The 16,674-nt window shown below is 42.0% G+C and overlaps 1 protein-coding gene across 1 annotated transcript in view; it reads left to right on the plus strand.

Moving 5' to 3' along the window:
- CCDC6 (coiled-coil domain containing 6) overlaps window positions 1-16,674 on the plus strand; it is a 107,011-nt gene that overhangs the window by 39,758 nt on the left and 50,579 nt on the right. Inside the window, exon 2 of the mRNA XM_026504260.4 lies at window positions 11,190-11,339. Coding sequence (XP_026360045.1) covers window positions 11,190-11,339 — 150 coding nt within the window. The remainder of the gene's footprint in view (window positions 1-11,189; window positions 11,340-16,674) is intronic.

Below are 16,674 nucleotides of genomic sequence, written 5' to 3' on the forward strand. Positions count from 1 at the left end.
TGGCGTTAGTGGTTTTCTAGTGAAAAAATGAGAGAGGCCTCAGTTTTTGTGTGTTGGGGTTTTTTTAAAGTTGTTTTTTTTTTTTTTTAAAGTTATCATTGCACCCAGTGTGGGGCTTGAACTTATAACCGGAGATCGAGAGTCACATGCCCTACCGACAGAGCCAGCCAGGTGCCCCTAGAGGCCTCTGTTTTAAGAGCACATTTTCCAAGAGCGATGGATAACTTTTCCCATAGCTTCTGAGCCAGGATGTACCCTGGAGGCAGTAATATCATCAAGGTGAAGAAGATGATGGGTTGAAGTTAATGAGTGATGGGAATCATAAACACAGAACACTGATATGCTCATTTCTCTCTTTGTATCTCTCGTCTATCCAGTTTATGACAGTTGTTCCTACAGAAGTGTGTGCCTTGAGACTCATGGGCCCAGACAGTTTTCGTCTGATCTCTTTTTATATATTGCTTATGGATCTGAGGAGATTACCCATCATGATACTGCAGGACCAGTTCCTGTGTTGATAATTGGGAAAATGTGTTGTTATTCCACTGTGAGCCCCTTCATCCTCTCATGCTGTCCACGAGTGAGGAAATGAGTTTTAGCAGTCGGGATTGATATGGTGCAAGCCAAAAAAAAAAAAAAAAAAAAGAAAGCTTCTGACCGTACTTAGTATGGTCATTAACAATGCAGGTGGTCCTCCTACTAACACTGACCTAAAGTACTAACCAAATTCTAGAGTGGCTCCTCTCCCAGGCTGATCATGTATAGAAAAACCTTGAGAGATTTTAGGAAATCTATGTCTTCAAAAGAAGAGAAGAAACTTTGAAAAAGGGAAGTATCCTGATCGAGTACTATTTTACTGCTTCTCTCATTAAGAGATGAAAACTTTTCCCTACTCCCTTGATCTTGGATCGTACTAGCTCAACTGGAATTGGAGCTGATGCAGCTGCATGAGTGAGCTCAGTGAAACAGTCAAGGGAGTGACTATAGAATGATGACAAATCATAATTGTTGTTTACGAGCATTACATTTTGGGATGGTTTGTTACGTAGCAATAGATAACCGATAGAATGAAGATCCTCAGCCAGGGATCCTATTATACCCTCCTGTCCTCTCATAAGAAATCATCAGGGTTGGGGAAAACAGTCTTTCACATTTTAGTATAATTTAGGTCAGTCTGATTGCTTCTCAATTGCCAGTTGAAAGGGCTGTTAGATGCTCACAGCTTTGTTTTATAAGGAAAGGGGGGTAGCTGATTTGGGGGCATGGTTCATTTTGGGGAAGGATCGTTTGGGAATTATGCTATACTGGGGTAGGGCCTTTAGAGCACTTCGACTGTACTACCAATCTGGTAAATGTACCAATAGGAGATAGATAATTCTGTGAGGGAAAATGAGAAAATACCAAAGAAACTTGTGAAAACTGTGCCTTGAATTGGCTCCATACTTACGGGGGGAACCCTTCTTTCTTCTACTCGTATAGGATGTTTTTGCCTTTATTATTTTTAAAGTAATCTCTACACCCAACGTGAGGCTTGGACTCACAACCTTGAGATCAAGAGTCCTACGTTCTTCCAACTGAGCCAGCCTGGTGCCCCTAATTTTTTGGTAACTTTTGATTGACTACAGACATTGTATGTCAAAGACTTGAGATAAATAATATTTATACCCAGAAATGAGCATGTCTCTTCTGTTGGGCCATCAATGTGAGATTGAGTCAATCTAATCCGTAATTGAACTGGATTTGAGTTTTATTGGTGGTTGTAATTTCTGTCATTGTACCACAAGCTTCAGATTCCTCCAGTACCTTATACATAGATTGGGGGCTGTGGTACCCCATTTTCCTCATGTTTTTGCTCTGCTTCTCGGCTTTTAGAAGTGCCCAAATGCCTGGGCTACAATAATGTTCATGCATTTGCCCCTTCTTGAGCCTAGATGGGTGGTTTCTCATTGCTAGGCTCCTTGTAGAGGAAGGGGTGGTTCTCCGTTCCTCTGGTCTAGTCTTGGATTTGTGTGCCTGGGCCGTAGAGACACAGTGTTCTCAGCATGGCTTTTTTGCAGCCAGTCTCTGACTTGAATCTGCTGTGGGTCTTTAGGACAGAGTTTCCCGCCCTTTTCCCAGAGTCAGTGGATCATTGCCCCCCCCCCCCCGCCCCCCCAGTCTTGGCCAGGGCCCTGGGGACTGAAGGGTTTGTTATATTTCCCAGAGAGGCTTAAGCCCCCTACCCCCTTTTAAATTGAGGTCTAATTCACATACTATAGCATTCACTCTTTTAAAATATACAGTTCAGTCGTTTTTAGTAAAGTTATGTAACCATCACCATTGTTTAATTACAGAGCATTTTTGTCACCCCAGAAAGAAAGCCCATACTTTTTAGTGGTCATTTCTTATTTCCCCCCACATTTAGCCCTAGTCAACCACTAATGTACTTTCTGTCCCTTTGGATTTGCGTAATTTGGACATTTCATGTAAATGGAATCCTACATCCTGTGGCCTTTTTTGTCTGGTTTGTTTTACTAAGAAGGGTATTTTCAAGGTTCATGCTCATGTTGCACTGTCAGGACTTTATTTTTTTTATGGCCATACCACGTTTTGCCTGTCTGTTCATCAGTTGATGGACACTGGGGTTCTTCCCATTTTTTTTTGACTGTAATGACAGTGCTTCTTGGAACATTCATCCAAGTGTTTGCATGAAGAAAGGTTTTCGGTGTTCTGGGGTATACACCCGGGAGTGGTTTGAGTCATATGGTGACTTGAGGTTTAACTTTGAGAATCATCCAGGCTGTTCTGCAAAGTGGTGGCAGCATTCTGCATTCCCACCACCAATATAGGAGGGAATAGCTATAGGTTCATAGTAAGTCTCTGGTAGGGCAGGTTTCTTCCTCATATTCGTCTTTGGGAGGTCTGCCTCTTGTTGGCCTTTGTGTTTTAACACAGATTTGAGCTCGTCAGGTTTCTCAAAAAACTCTGTTGATATTTTGATTAAATTGCATTGAATTCATGGACGGTTTGGGGAAGAATTGACGTCTCTACAGTCAATTTTGTAGGTCTAGTCATGTATTTTTCTTTATTAAATATATTGCAGTCCAGACTTACTTTCTTCATAGAGATGTTTGATATCTTTTGGCTGATCTATTCTTAGATGCCTTAAAATTTTCATGACTATATTAAATAATATCTTTCTGAAATGTGTGCTCTGTTTATGGCTGCTACAGAGAAAATGCCATGGTCTTTCTCTTTCTTATTATTTGAATTTTCAGGAGAGTTTTATAGTTTTTTTCTTCTTTCTTTCTTTCTTTCTTTCTTTCTTTCTTTCTTTCTTTCTTTCTTTCTTTTAAAAGATTTATTAGAAGAGAGAGAGAGTGAGCATGGGAGCAGGGGGAAGGGAAGAGGCAGAAGGGGAAAGACAATCCTCAAGCAGACCATGGAGCCCAGTGCAGGATCCTAGAACCCTGAGATCATGACCTGAGCTGAAATCAAGAGTTGGATACTTAATCGAGCCACCCATGCCTCCGAGTTTTATAGTTTTTAAATAATGCTGCCAGTATTGATAGTTTTGTTTTTTCTTTGCCAGTCTTCATACTTTGAATTTTTATCTATTTTTCTGTGCTTAATAGAACTTCCTAAAAATGTGTTTTGTTATAAAATCTGTTTAAGACAGATACTACTATAACCCCGTATCCCCCAGTTTGGGAGGGGTGCTATTGTTTGTGTGGTGTATCTTTTTTTCATCTCTGTACTTATAACTCTTGTATCTAATATCTTTTAGGTGTTGCTACCTCCCCCCAATCTCACAATCTATCTAGTTAGTCTACTTGTGTTTATTATGATTACTGATGTAGTTTCCTTCTTTCTACCATCTTTTTCTTTCTTTTCATACCTTTTTAAGTTAAATATTTTTTCTACCGGTTTAGAAGTTCTCCATTTCTATTCATTTACTAGTTATCCTTGAAATTTTACCGTGCACATTTAAAAGAAATATGTTAGGTCTTTCCTGTAGGAACTATGAGGACCTTAAAATGTTTTAATTCTCACTGTCCACTTTGACTGACACTATGACTCTTCAGTATTATAGTACTAGTTCAGTATTTTTGTTTTTGAATGATCTAGCACGGCCGCTAGCTCAGAAAAGAACCGGGAGCCCTGGCGTCCTGCTGTGGCCACCTGCTCCTCCCAGGTAGTCCCCAGGGCGCTGGACAAATCAAGAGCGCGGCCCCTGGCTGGGTTTGCCAAAACTTGCTCGATAAACTTGTTGCAAGAGAAGCCAGTAACTCAGGAGGGATTTGGAAAAGAGAAAGGGAGAAATTTATTTCGGGTGCTGACAGCCTGGGGAGGTGACAGGCCCAATAAGCCGTTAACAACTGACCTCCCACAAGGTAGACCCTGGGAGGTTTATAGGAGAGGTTCCGAGGGGTCCTGCAAGAGAGCGGGCAGGGGGCACATGGTCATGGGTGGGGTCGGTATGTGTGTAGCCCATGATCATGGGCAAGGACTGGGATTTGGTGGGGTGTGGTCTTCTAGGCTCACACACACTGTTGGAATGTTCTGGTCACTACAGAACATCTTCAGTGCCTCAAGAAGGTGTGATAAGAAATAAGCACAGTGGGTTATATTTGAGCGTGAGTTAAGCGGCCTTGTCTCTTAGGTTTTAACTCTTCGGGGTCTTTAGTTGAACAAGAGGGCTCACTGACGTTTCCACCTCACAGAGTAGACGTTACCCTTGTTGAGATTATCCTTCATTTTTTCTGGTTTGTTTGCTCATCAGTTCTTTGTGCATTGTAGACATTTCTTGTGCCACGTTCGGGTTAATTCTTATGTCTTTCAGTCTTTGCTCTTCAGCTGTGTCAAGTTTGCTATTGAAATACAAAACGCAAGATGAATTTAAACATTTATTTCAAGAAGTGCTGTTTTCTTTTTCAGACCTGCCTGATCTATTCTCTTGCTGCTCATTCACCATGTTTTATTTCTTTGTAATGTTTCAGATAAAATTATTTTATAGTTTATGAGAACTTGAGTATCTGCAGTCTTTGCTGATCGTGAAGGTAGGGTAGTTAGCGTGTCTGTGTGGGGTGGTTCTGTTAATTTATTCACAGTGCATTGTGTCCTTGATATGTGGTTTTTCTTTGGGAACTCAGCCTAGGGTCCTTCCACTTTTGATATAAACATTCAGTTTTGGTATTGCACTTAACCATTTGTTGTTGGACGTCTTTTCATGATGGTAAGTGCAAACCATATTTTTTTTGATGGTTCCACTGTGTTTTTCTATGGATGTGCCATCATTATGTCCATTTCAACTTTTCGTTGAATGAGGGGAGACACCGTAAGACTTTGCTGTTTTCTCATTGATCCTTCTGTACACCCTTCTCCCCAGACCTTTTGGTAACTGTCTTCTGAGTGCTTCCTTAGAGCGAGATACCATGCTAAGCTCTTTCTGTGAGTTATATGAATTTATCTGCACACCAACCCAGAGGGAGATGCCATTATTTTCACTTTACAGAGGAGAAAGCAGTGGTCCAGAGCGGTCACCTGGCTCATCTGGGGTCACTCCGCTGGAGGTGGGCATCTCGTAAAGGAGGCAGTCTGACGCCAGAGTGGTGAGCTGGTCTGAGAGGTACAGCGGGTTGATGAAACTTGGTAGCTGTTGACGTCCTTCTTAACCTTGAGATTCTCTGAGCTCTTCTTGTCCTGCAGATCACCATTTCTTGCTGTTTCTCTCTTGCCCTGCAGTCCTGCGGATGACCTGGGCATAGCATCTGGGGTAGAATAGCATAGTCGCAGGGGCCGACGGTGATTCTGCTCTGATCCCTGTGTACTCAGTGATTTGCTGGCAGTACCGGAATGGAATAAATAAGTGCTTGAATTTACTGATTATTAATTGTTTTTGCTATAAGCCTCGGTAGTGTGCAGTATGTGGAGGAAACACAAAATAACCTAGTGCTTCCATAGACTAAATGGAAAATTCTCATTCTCACACATGTAACTGAAATCATCTCTCTAGTTCCTCTAATCGAAGAAGTGAAGGTACTTAATGGACTTATCTTCTGTGTCACCTGCCATCCGCCCCTGCGGTGCTGGTACTTCAGTGTTAAACAGACCATGTAGGACCACAGCAGGACAGTGGTTTGTGTTGATAAACCCATTGGTACGACTGATATTCAGGCGAACCCTCTAAGAGGCACCAGCCATCAGGCGTGAGTCGCCTGAGCATCTCCTGGGACTGTGCTGTGGTGAACCTAGTAAATGACAGGGGAGAAAGCACGGGGTTGTGTTCATTGGCCTGGCTTTGTGTTGGGTGGTTCCTGCTATTGTAACAATTTGGTTTCCGATGCTATTTCACACTGAGATGTTAAGATCATTAAAATCGGGGGCTCCTGGGTGGCTCAGTTGGTTAAACAAGCATCTGCCTTCGGCTCAGGTCATGATCCCGGGGTCCTGGGATCGAGCCCCGCATTAAGGTCCTCCCTCTGCCTTCTGCTCTCCCTGCTTGTGCTCACTCTCTGTCTGTCTCTCTCTGACAAATAAATAAATAAAATCTTAAACAGAAATATGGATTGTAAGTGACTAGGCAACAGAATAGTGAATTTAAATAATATATTCAAATAGATTCCTAAATGTAAATAGTTAAAATAATAAAGAGCCTGCCCGGACTCTTAAGCATTAGAGCCTCAGGGTAATTTTACCGTTATGATTTTTTGTCATTAAAACAAGTCAGCAATCAACTTAAAAGTAATTTCTAGAAACAAATGCTAATGTGGTATTTTGGTAGTCACTCGTATTTTCTCTTGATTATATCCTTTACCTATGGCTGCTATCAAATATTGCCCGCTTTGGAGAGCTGTTCTTTTTCTGAGGCTTGACAGGTCATGAATTGCATCACCCTGCATGACTTTGGTTTTGGCACTTGGATTTTTCTCGGCACTAGTGAATGCTGCTGTTGAGAGTTTTTGAATTCTCCTTTCTCCACCCACCCTTGATCTCCAGAGTGCTGCTGATAAAGAACAGAAACCCTAAACAATCAGACTGGAATCTCCTATCAAATTTGTGCCCTGGTCATCACAGCAGTGGGTCAGAACGGGCTGTGTTTTTCTTGAAGGTTGTGCTCAGTTAGAGTATGGTTGCCTAAATATGTCGTGACTCAGGAGAAAATAATTCTTCTAAGAATTTTGTTGTTTATTTTTGCCAGAGTGCTTGGTAAATTTCTCCTGTCCTGCCCCCCTCCCCTATTTCTTTGCTGTTTCCCTTTTTTTTTAACGTTGGATTTTTGATAGGATGGGGAAAGAGTGATGGAGAGATGCTTTCTGCTCTAGTCCTCGTTATTTTCAGACCTCAGATGATTATTGCTAGGGGAAGAAGTGAGTATGGTTATATCAGAGTCGCTCAATTTCTAAACACAGGAGCTAGAACCATATTGAACATGCAGCTATAATTATAAATATTTAAAAAATTTTCCCCAGATTTTCCCAATCTTCAACTCTACAGACATAGGCAGAACACAAAGAAAAGTTTTCGTCCTTCGAAGCATTCCTAATTTTGTTCACATTTTCTTTTGAGAGTTTATGGAGTTACAGGTGAACCGTGGTTCATTTATTTAGCTTTTGAAATACAATTTTATTTTTGAATTTGGATGTCTTTAGGTCTGCTGAAATTTTCAAGCATTTCAGATAAAAAGGGAAGTAGGTTGATAAAACTGATGAGATTTGAGTTGGTAGCTTGTTTTATTTCTGCTCTGATTGCCAGTGCTGGTGAATGGTGCCTGGGCCTTGCTTCTTTGCTCCTAGGCCACTGTCTACCAGGCTCTTGTCTTCTTTCGGGGAATAAATTGGAAGGATAATTTGCTTACAGCTTAAATAAAAGGCTTGTTTTGGAGTTAGGGGAAGAAAGCCAGGCCTCAGACTGACAGTGGGCCCATCGCATGGGAGATGGCTGCGGGCGGGTGGGGGGTGGGTAGCGGATGCTGACTGCTTTGTGTGGCGCTCAGCTCAGACTGACCATCAGGTTTACCCCTGGTTGTCAGTACACTCTGATCGTTTAAAAAATTTTCTCTGAGGCTCTATTGGATACAGCATCTTGCCTTTTGTCCTCGTTGATGTGTTAATTCCTACAATGATTTGTGACCAGTTAGAAAAAAGGTGGACTTGGTTTTACATATTTGGGGACCTGGCATTTTGTCCTCCCCGTGGTGGTTTTCCTCTGGATCTCAGATGCTGCAGAGGTCAGCCCCGGGTTCGGACGAAAACGTGGCAAAAACTTAGCTACAGGAGGCCTTTAATGGAGTCTGTGTGAGGGCCTGTCCACCCCTGGTGAAGTTCGAGAGGCTTTGACAAGCCTCCACAGAGCAATCCCAGTGTTATTCAGGGGTCCTGAGAGCGGCATTTTGCATTAATGGGCTTTGCTAGAATTAAGTGGCTATTCTGAGACGGTGAATAATTTTGTTAGCTAAAGCCTCAGCCTCTCACGACCTCCGATGTGTCACTTACTTGGGAAGGCACTTTAGAGCAGATCCAGTGCTCTTCAACATCTCCCCGCCCCCATCCTTTTAAAATTTTGCTGCTTTCTCTGGGAAGAATTGCAAAGGAAACCAGGTGCTCGGTGAAATGCAGACCCAGCTAATTATCAGAGTGCCTTTTCTTAATCGAGATATAATTCACATACGATAAAATCCACCCTTTTAAAGTGTACACCTCATTGATTTTTAGTATATTCACAAGGTTGTGTAAACCGTTAACATTAATTTCAGAACATTTTCATCCCCCCAAAAAGAAATCCTGCACTCATTAGCAGTCATTCTCCATCTCCCACGCACCCCCCTCCCCCAGCCCCTGGCAAACACAAATCTACTTTTTATCGCAGAGTTCTGTTTTATATTACACTGAAATCTGTTGTCCCTGTGACTTAATGGTTAGATGAAGGGGGAGGCAGGGGTGGAGGCTCCGGGAACACACGCTTAGGGCTTATCCCTTATTTCCAGCTCCTTACTTGCAGGCCCCAGTGCACAAGGGGAGGATGGTCTGCCGAGCCTGAGCCTGGCTCTCTTACTGCTTGTGATTAAATACACCAGTTGTCTAAAATACTGAGCGTGTGGCAACACGTAAGAACTTGAGTCTGACTTGATAACGAAAATAATTTGTGGCACACACCCTTTTGAATAATTAAAGTGCAGAATCCCTGGCAAAAGCATTATAGTTCCTCTCTGCCTTTCTGTTCTGTAACTTTTAGAATAATCAGAAATCAAATCATGTAGGACGTTGTCAGTCAAAACCAGAAAAACAAGTAGCTGGAACAGATTGCAAGCGTGGATATATGTGTCAAGTGTGCCTCCATAAATACTTTGGATTCCTGCCGTTGCACTAGTATTGACACCTGGACGAATGTGAGTTTTTATTAAAGAGGAGTGGGGATTCATTTCAAGGGGGGAGGGGAAGTACCAGGCCTCAGCAGATTTTCTGGACCTCGGTGGAGAGCTCCACGCTAGGAAGGGCTAACAAAATGCCAGGTGTGAGGGAGCCACCTGGAACCTACGGACCTCCCCCTGGGTGCTCTTGGATGAAACGAAACATTTATTAGCTGAGATGCGAGTTCTTAGGTGCTCAATTCTGACCGATCCCGAGTGGTTTCTTCAAGAACTCGAGTGCTGGTCCTTCTGCCAAAGTTTCCGCTTTCTTTGTAGCTCTGTTTTTCAGTTGAAGTACTCCGTGTGGCTCTCTTTTGTAGAATTGCTTGACAGGCAGTTCGAGGAATGGTGTACTTCCTTTCGGCCACAGAGATGGAGAGCACAGCGGACAGGCTCCCCAGAAACGGTGGCTGTTAGGGTGTGGGCGCTGGGGAAGTGAGCGAATGTGTACAGAAATCTAAACCACCAGACTTGGTGGTGGTTGTCAGAGGGTTTACCATAAAAGGTGGTCATTATTTAGTGCTGGTGCCCTTTTGTCTCCTGCCCTCTGGCTTTCCTATTGTTGTAAGTGACAGGTGCTGGCGGCTTGGAATTGATGGAGCTCTTTCTGCCTCAACTTGGCTGATAAAACAGGAATGCATTATTGGGGATTAATGCATCAAAGTGATGTGGTTTAAAAAGTGCTTTGAGTAGAGTTGAGTTCGCTTGAAACAAGTTTCCTTTTTCTGAAAAGATTAATTTCCTTCAAGGATGGTTAGGTTTTTCTGTGTATTCTGTTAAAATATAGCAGGGGAGGGGGAGGTACTACAGAGGAATATTTTCATCTCCATTGAATTATCCTGACCCTCTTTTCTTCTGTTTTTAAAATTCAGTTATGCCTGTCCTTGCCCTCACCTCCAAAAAATTCCCAGTGGGAAATTAATAAAGTAAAAAACAAAACTCCTTTGATCCACCCTGACTTTTCATTGGTTGGATTCCTGCTACCTCAGTAATACTTTCTAGGCACTTGGTATATTTCCCTACAATTACTATTCATTGAGCATGTCCGTGTACATCTGCATTGCTTTTTTTTTTTTAAGATTTTATTTATTTATTTATTTGACAGAGATAGAGACAGCGGGGAGAGAGGGAACACAAGCAGGGGGAGTGGGAGAGGAGGAAGCAGGCTCATAGCGGAGGAGCCTGATGTGGGGCTCGATCCCATAACGCTGGGATCACGCCCTGAGACGAAGGCAGACGCTTAACCGCTGTGCCACCCAGGCGCCCCGTGCATTGCTTTTAAAATTGCATATCCTAACCCTTTCAGTAACATCCTAAAGAGCTGACATGATTTTAAAGTTAAGCAAGTTGAACTTTTCTGCTTCAGTAAAGCTTGTTGCCTAGAAATTTTAACGATACACCTTTGAGATGTAGTGATTTGCAGAGAGTTCTCACGAATTGATACACATACCCCAGAATAGGACCTGCCTGCCATCTGAGGAGCTCTCTCTAGTCTAGTGACTGACTTGGGATTGATTCTAAAAACTGTAAAACAGTCTTTATTAACGTCTTTGAAACATCACTTCAAGAAGCAGGGATGGCCCTTTGGGGGAAGAGCCAGATTTGCTTTTAGGGTTGCTGCTCAGACTCTGGTTATGCGTCTTGGGGTGCATTGGTTCACAGTTAAAAATAGAAATGTCATTAAAGTGGGTGCCCTCTCTGCAAATAAGAACTATATTTTAATTAGTAAATTTTCTGTTTCTGTAACATATTTCTTTTTGTTGCTCTCTTTTAATTTCTTTTCTTTCTTTTTTTTAAACAGCAAGCCAGGGCTGAGCAAGAGGAAGAATTCATCAGTAACACTTTATTCAAGAAAATCCAGGCTTTGCAGAAGGAGAAAGAAACCCTTGCTGTAAATTATGAGAAGGAAGAAGAGTTCCTCACTAATGAGCTCTCCAGAAAATTGATGCAGGTAAATTTATCTTTTCTCGCCTTACATCTTCCCTGCCTGTTTTCCTCTCTAGGAAGAAATGACTTTGATAGAGCACTTTGCTTGGACCATTTGCTGATGAGTTTGTAGCTAGAGTTCTTTGGAGATTAAAAATACCAGGCAAAGATGGCAGCGATGTAATACTCAAGACTCTGGCTCTGTGACTCACCTGCTTAGGTAAGGGAAGGAATTTTGTACTGCGAGCATTTCACCAAGTTGCTCATGAGCCTGAAGCCTTAGCACAGGAGTAATTGCTGTATGTAGTGTTTTGGAAATACGAGGATTAACACTAAATGTGGGACGACTTCTTCCTTTTACGTTGAATCTATAATGAAGACAAACACTTTTGCAGCAGAAGTGGGTCTTTTGCCCTAAAATATGAGGACATAAAGTGAAATGTCAATTTAGGGGGAAAATATAAGATATCTATGATCTGTCGTTAAAATTACATGCAATCAGGTGTGTTTAGATGGGTAAGATATTACTGAACAAATATCAGACAGCTGTTATAGCTTAATATTAATCACTGATAGTTTATAGAAGACACAACACAAAACGTATAGGAAGGTGTGATTTTTTTCTAATTCAGAGGCTCCTTTTTTCCCCCTCAAAGCTTACTAGTCAATTACAAAAGGAAAATTTGTTCTAGGGCAAATATTTTGTAGGTCACTTAATATGAACTTAAGTGGGATATTAAGTTGTCATTATATACCACAGCTTGTCCAAGCTCATGGACAGGTGTGGAATTATGCCAGGAGGACGAGTAATTCCACTTCGTCAGGTGACTAAGAGAGGTAGACGCACTCCCTCCTGTCTTCCTCCGTTCAGGGGCATCGCTAACCAGGCCATTCATTGATTTGGTTGAAGAATACGTTTTAGGGAGGTTATAATAAAAAGATACTTGAGGCTTTTAATAAAACTTCCTAAATCCTTTTCTTACCTTCCAACATAGACAGTCGTGTAAGAGAAGGCCGGAAGCTCTGGGGTAGAAACTCTAGTGTTAAGACTGTACAGTGGTCCAGACAACTGGGGCCCGATCTTTCTTTCATTCTCATTTTTCTCCCTAATTACTGAATAAAGATACTGTTACTCTCTTGCATAAAATCTGATGTAGATGGTGGCTGTTAAAATGTGAAGAAGAGAGATAGCCAGGCATTATTGTCCAGCAGAGATTTATACAGAATTTCTGTGTGGAGACTCTTTATGGACTCATGTGCATTCTGAGGTAGAGGGAGAAAAGGGGAGGAGGACGTTAGTCTGACCTTTGGCGCTCTCCCTCAACAACATCCGACCATTTATTCTGCACATTGCTTCTAGAACTACAGGGACGCAATTATGGCTTGTTCTTCTGAGTTTAGTGTGTAATCAGGTGCCCTGATTTTTAACCCTGTAAGAACATTTTTTTGTTTTCAACTTAAATGGTTGTTAGTATTTAGAGTCTTTTACCAAATTATTTATGAAGCTGCCAGAACCTAGCGAGGTCATGCTCCTTTTCTCTCTGAAGACTCGTCTTCATTGTGAGTGGTTCTGTGGTGTGCAGTTTGTCATCATAACCCACCTTTTCCCCAAATACATTGATGTCCCTTAAAATAAGACGCTAAATAAGAGAAATTAAGAGCCATGTGCAGCAGAAAAGGAAGTTCGTTATAATAATACACTTGGCATAAGAAGGTTTGAACTTTAAGTTCTGAACATTTTATAAATAAAGCTATAACCTGGAGAAATGTAGTGATTTTTTTTCATAATTCTTATATCTAAAAAAAAGTTATTAGTTTTACTTGGTCAGGAGAAACCATTTTTTCATATATTAAAAACTGAGGGGCGTGATGGATCTTTCTCAAGAGATTGAAGAAGGTACGAACTGAACAATGCAATAAATTGTTTCTGCAATTTGTTTTTGCACATTGTTTTTGCTGTGTAACATGTAGCAATAGTCTCCATGTGGCCAAGTCTTAGGTTTGCCCTCTGTCAAAACAAAGGATATCATATGAAGGTATGATAGTGTTGTTGGGGAAACTCCTGGTGAGACTGTAGCTTGTTTGGGGTCTCACTTGCAGAATCTGGACGAATGAATGATCAGCATGTCTCTGAGACAATCTCTCATGAATCCCAGCGTGGTTCTTAGGCTGTATATATTTTTTTGTATACACACACGCACACACACACACACACACACACACGCATGCATACATTGTAGCTAAATATACATAACATAAAATTTACCATTTCGGCCATTTTTGAGTGTATAATTCAGTGGCATTAAGTACTCTGTTGTGCAGCCATCACCACTATCCATCCCCAGAACTTCTTGAAAACCAAACTCCGTACCCATTAAACAGTGACTCATCATTCCCGTCTCCCGGTTCTTAGGCTCTTGAAAGGAGGCGGATGTCAGGGAGTTTGAGGTTGAGGTTTCTGGCAAGTTCTAGAGCTATGTGTGTTCTGTGGTGTGGTAGGTGATCCCTCACTTGAGACATAGGTATCACAGCATACCATTTTGTGGTGAATACCCCCAAAGCCCTCCTCTGGTTTTGGCCGGTTGGAGAGAGCTAAGACAGCTGCCGGGAAGAAGGCCACCACCCTGTGGTGCCAACCCCCCAGGCTTGCCTCAGGGACTTCAGCCAGTCCTTTGTGGAAGGCTCACATTTTCTGCCACCCAGTGTGGAAGAGCTGATCTCCATCTGGAGGCTTTTAGAGTAATTGGTACCAATAGACTTTTCTAATTGTGTAATTACTTTAATATGGCTCTCTAGGATGATGCTTCTAGATAGGCCTTTTTTTGAAAAGCCTGCAAGAGAAACCGCATGCAGGTGTCCCTGATCGACAAATGGGTGAATCGACCTATTCACCAGGAAAGTGTTTGGTTCGCGTTTTTCACCCAAAGGCCACTGAGAGGCTATTTGTAGAACAATTTTGGTTTTGTCACCATGCTTTGACTGTTGTCTCTGATAGTGATTGGACAATGCTTTTATGTGCATTTCAAAGGAATTCTTTGGGTCTGAGGACAAATTGAGATTCTTGCTGTGGAGGAGATCCGTCCTTTCCCATCTGCCATGGTGGAACGGGTATTTAATACCTTTAAAAACAGAAGTTTATTTAAGCGTGGATGAGTGGAAATCCTTTTGTCCTGGAAGATCAAGGTTGGGAAGGTAGCTCAAATATTTTCAGATATGTTAATATCACTGAAACGAACAACACACAAAAAAGCATGCTTTCTCTCCTGCTTTTGTATATATCCACTAGGTAGCCAGAAAATTATACTTTCATTTTATGAAAACTTGTCTGAAAAATCTGCATCCTTTTGAGCCATGGGATTGATTATCTGATTGAGAACCTCCCTAAAAAGAACCTTCTAGTACTTTTGTAAGTCCAGCAGAAGCCTGCATCAGAACTAAATTCTGGAATGCCTTAAAGACAAGTTGTATTTAACTGTAAATTATAATTAAAATTTACAATAAATGTTTTGTAAGCAACCTCTTCATCAGTTTCTGATATATAACATGTATGTTAGGAAATATGTCTAAAAGACTATTTTCCAAAACGTTAGCTGTAGTTATACTTGGGTGCCGAGCTTATGGGTTATGTTAATTTTCTTATATCCCTTTCCATCTCCTTTTGTAAGAGCAACATGCATTGCTTTTGTAATTAGAAAATGTCTTATTTCCTGAAAAGGAAATTTAAAAATTCTTATGCCTGTTTTGTCCTCACCTTTTGAAACCTTCTGTGTCACTGGCTTTGAGAGCATGGAGTTCTATCATAGTTGTGTCTGTTTGTCACGGAGCTCAGTACATTGATGCCCAGTGCAGACTTGGGCACATCTGCAGGTGATAGAAGATTCTGGAATGCTCAGACCATTAAGAACTAGTATTTTCAGAATGCTATAATGACTAGTTTAACTGTTTTGTCAGTCTTGATATGATGTATTCCACTGGTCCTCAGTCTTAAAACTTTTTTTTTTTCTTTTAAATAATGCCTAACTCCTCTGTTAACTACCAGTCACCAATGCCAATTGGAAGGCCTGACATTGCTGAGATTGATAGTGGTTTTAGCAGCCGTGGATTTTTTTCACTTGGCTTTTATGTAAGCCTGATGCATCAGGTTTACTTCCTGCTCTTTGGGAAGTCCTGTTCTTGGTCTGCAATCTTCTCTCAGCCAGTACTGCTGCCAAGAGTTAATGAATACTTCTTCTTTTTTTAAAACCCTGGAACAGGACCGACATAAGAAGGGTACTGGGTATTACATATATCTCTGAATCTTTTCTATCTAATCCAACTTTTAAATCTTAGACCTTAAAATAACAAATAGGTTAATAGTTTTGTACTTTTGATTCACATTTGAAATTGGATCTGGTCCTCGGAAAATAATGCCACTATAGCTGTAATAGAAATGATTGTGTCCTTATGGGAGGGCACATTCTTATTGATGATTCAGTTACTTAAGAATAAAAGTCTTCTGGATGTCTTGTTTATCGGCATGGCTTTATTGTTATGGACTTGGTCCCTGGGGTTAGAATGCCTTCTGGAGTGCACATAGTTGATGTTTCCTCGCATCCGTGGAGAGGTGATGGACAGAGAGGAGAGGAAGGAAGGTGAGGGCAGAGGCCGCTGTGGAAGCTGCCACTGCCACTGCCAAACAACGTACAGCCACGCAGTGCAGGGGGACATCGTGCAGCAGCGTTCCTCTTCCACCTCTGTTTGCACGGAATAAAACCGAGAGGTAGAATTTGAGTGAGTCCCGGAATCTGCCTATTCACATAGACAAAGGCGCACCGTTTCATTCCCCTTCTCCTCCTCCTCCCCTCAGTTCTGGAGAAGTAGTTTGTCCTTCCAGCACCATCTTCGTGGATGCGGCTTTCTGGAGTGGATGCTCCCAGCCCCAGAAGGGCTGTGTGTCTGGGTGGCGGGCATGCCCACAGGCACAAGAAGTGAGCACAGAGTGTGGGCCTGGGCACCAGAACCTGAGGCTGCCTTTGACCCCAGGTTTGCCAGGTCACTAGGAGAGCAGTGCAGTGGTTTTGTTTGTGCAAGGCAGCAAAATCACATGTCAGGGCAATAAATATGTATGAAACTCTCTAGTTAATTTTAAAGGCACCTAGGCTAGGATGCCATTGCATCCATTCAGATGAAAACTGTTTCTGCCCTCCCCATGGCAGAGGAGAAGAGACCTTGAAATATGAAATATGTTCTTCGTTAAGGTGGCCAGAGCTGTTGGGCCCTCTTGGCTTTTTTCAGGGCTGTTAATGCTGGTCTGAAAAATATGCTATTACCTATGGCTTACAGAGCAGTTGGGTCACAGGGTTGTTTGTGTGTGTCTGTTG

The sequence above is a fragment of the Ursus arctos genome, unplaced genomic scaffold (assembly GCF_023065955.2).
Source record: "Ursus arctos isolate Adak ecotype North America unplaced genomic scaffold, UrsArc2.0 scaffold_7, whole genome shotgun sequence".
Taxonomy (NCBI): Eukaryota; Metazoa; Chordata; class Mammalia; order Carnivora; family Ursidae; genus Ursus; species Ursus arctos.